The 2,500-nt window shown below is 31.2% G+C and overlaps 1 protein-coding gene across 1 annotated transcript in view; it reads left to right on the plus strand.

The window, feature by feature from the left end:
- LOC137652902 (glycine receptor subunit alpha-4-like) overlaps positions 1-2,113 on the plus strand; it is a 27,803-nt gene extending 25,690 nt beyond the window's left edge. The window contains exon 4 of the mRNA XM_068386299.1: positions 2,000-2,113. Within this exon, the coding sequence (XP_068242400.1) occupies positions 2,000-2,113 (114 nt within the window). The remainder of the gene's footprint in view (positions 1-1,999) is intronic.
- Positions 2,114-2,500: the final 387 nt, after the last annotated feature.

Raw genomic sequence — 2,500 nt, forward strand, 5'->3', positions numbered from 1 at the left:
AAAACATTATGTGCCAACTTTCATTGCCCTTTATCTGTCCTAGCTGACCAGGCCTACAATACCCATCAACGTACAATTCCAACCCAATTGAATTGGGACTCCATTGGTTTGCTTAAGAATTTTTGTTATAGCCGTTCCTTTATCGACAAAAATTACTGTTGGGAGAATATTAAAAAAAGAAAAAAAAATTACATATATATATATATATATATATATATATATATATATATATATATATATATATATATATATATATATATATATATATATATATATGTGTATATATATATAGATATATATATATATATATATATATATATATATATATATATATATATATATATATATATATATATATATATATATATATATATATATGCTAGACCATTTCTTCTTGCAAGTGGTCAAATTTCAAAACGGAATATTTTTACTGTTTTCCTTTTATGCAATACTTTTTACAATTCCGCTCACGGGATTCTAGAGATTTTTTAGAAATTTCATCAACTTTTCTGTTAACGTCTTGTTAGTGTTCAAGATCACGTTGTTTGTTTTCTGTTTTGATCCTTTGTTTGTCGTTCTCCTTTTATAGTTCCGGCGGTATTTACTGTATTATTTTTTTTTTCATGCGTAAATGTTATTTAATCACAGCTGACAAAAGTGTGAGGTTCCTTTAAACTGATACATTCCTTTATGTTTGTATTTACACATACACACATCTAAGAATAAGGACATGGGGAATGAATGATTAATTAAAATCGTATAGGATATCTAAACTAATCGGAAGTAGAATTAACTAAAGAAGCAAAATGTGCAAAGTTTTGTTTTGGGAAACTGTTACCTTTCGTGCTTCGAGGCTATTTTCCTCAGGATTTTTTATTTTGAAAACCGACTGAGTTTAAAAGTTACGTTTTTCCTAAAACTTCTCCTTGCGGAGATACTTAAGACGTCGGAAGTTAGCGACACTCTTTAGTCAAGAAAACAGCAATACTTCAGAGAGAGAGAGAGAGAGAGAGAGAGAGAGAGAGAGAGAGAGAGAGAGAGAGAGAGAGAGAGAGAGAGAGAACTTCAATTTAAAAGAAATATAAATTCGACTTCTTATCAACACTTTTCTTAGAACAGAGTTGTATCTGTACCATTCTATGTTGGCATAAGGGATTTGCACTTGCCTTCCCGACGGATTGGTTTATTATAGGATTTTGTCACTTAATCCTACATCCTAATATTAAAAAAAAGTTCTATTGTTAAGGTTACATCGTCATTCAATCTCTTAACTTAAAGGAAGTTGTCAGCAATTAACTTATTGCAAATTTCATAAAATATAATTTAACATCGAAAACCCACCTTTTCTGCTTAATTTTTTTTTTTTCATATTTATTGCTTAGCAACATAAACAAACATTTGGCGATCTGTTCTGTTGCTTTTTTATTATTTCAAAACCCACATTTTGCTTTTTAACAATCTCTGTTTACCAATGTTTATGGTTACCCAATACTGAATCCAACATGAGGAAGGTTGAGTTTATTGACACCTAAACCATTGCAAATAGACCTCCCACAACAATCATCAACACATCTGGAGAAGTAGTTTCTCTGTTATTTGTATATGACTGATGTTAATTGTTTTAACGCGGTCTTTTAAACGTAACCTTGCATCTGGAATAATTTAATCCTTGCTTTTTATTAGAAATTTAGCTGTATTTCCCTTTTCGATTTCACTATTGAATATTTTTCTCACTAACGGAAATCTTCCTATCTGTTCCACTTTACACAAACTAATTCACCAACATGAACATAGAAGAGTAAGGATGGTTCAAATAATTCCATGCAAAATATGGCAGTAAATTTAGTATTTTGAGGTTTCAGGGAAATGTGAAAACTTTTTTTTTAGAATATTTCCTACTTCAAGGTTAGAAAGTATCTGGGCCAAAACTTCCTGTCGGTACCTAGCTTGTATTTTGGATACTCGAACATTACTGTTATTTCTTCTTTGTAACACAAAGATTATGTACAATGTAACATATTGCTCAGCATCCACGACACAATCTCATTATCTCTTCCAATACGAAGCAAAAGCTAATAGGGAAAAGCAAAGGCGTGGGCGTCACGCCCAGTAATTCCCATCAGCGAGCCTTTGTGGTAAGAGGGGCGTGTTTCCTTGTGGTTTTCATCCCAACGTTTCAACGGCGCTTTAAACGTTTCGCTATAAGCAGCATCCCACGTGGCAACGTTTTTAGCATTGTTACTCGAGGTCACAATGGGTTATTGTAAAACTGGGAAATCTCTTATATCTTGGATAACAAGCTCCAGCTTTATCACTGTTTTCTTGTTTCCCTTTTCATACCTTGTTTTTATCATATTTAATTTTCCTAAAGAAAAGTATTAGTATTTTATGAATGGATGCATTAGTGACATTTTAAAATTATGAAATAACATACAAACAATTATTCAATATCAAAAATATATTTATAAAATCATCAACATTATTGGAGTTCAGTGACTGT

This window comes from Palaemon carinicauda, chromosome 14, assembly GCF_036898095.1.
Source record: "Palaemon carinicauda isolate YSFRI2023 chromosome 14, ASM3689809v2, whole genome shotgun sequence".
Classification (NCBI taxonomy): domain Eukaryota; kingdom Metazoa; phylum Arthropoda; class Malacostraca; order Decapoda; family Palaemonidae; genus Palaemon; species Palaemon carinicauda.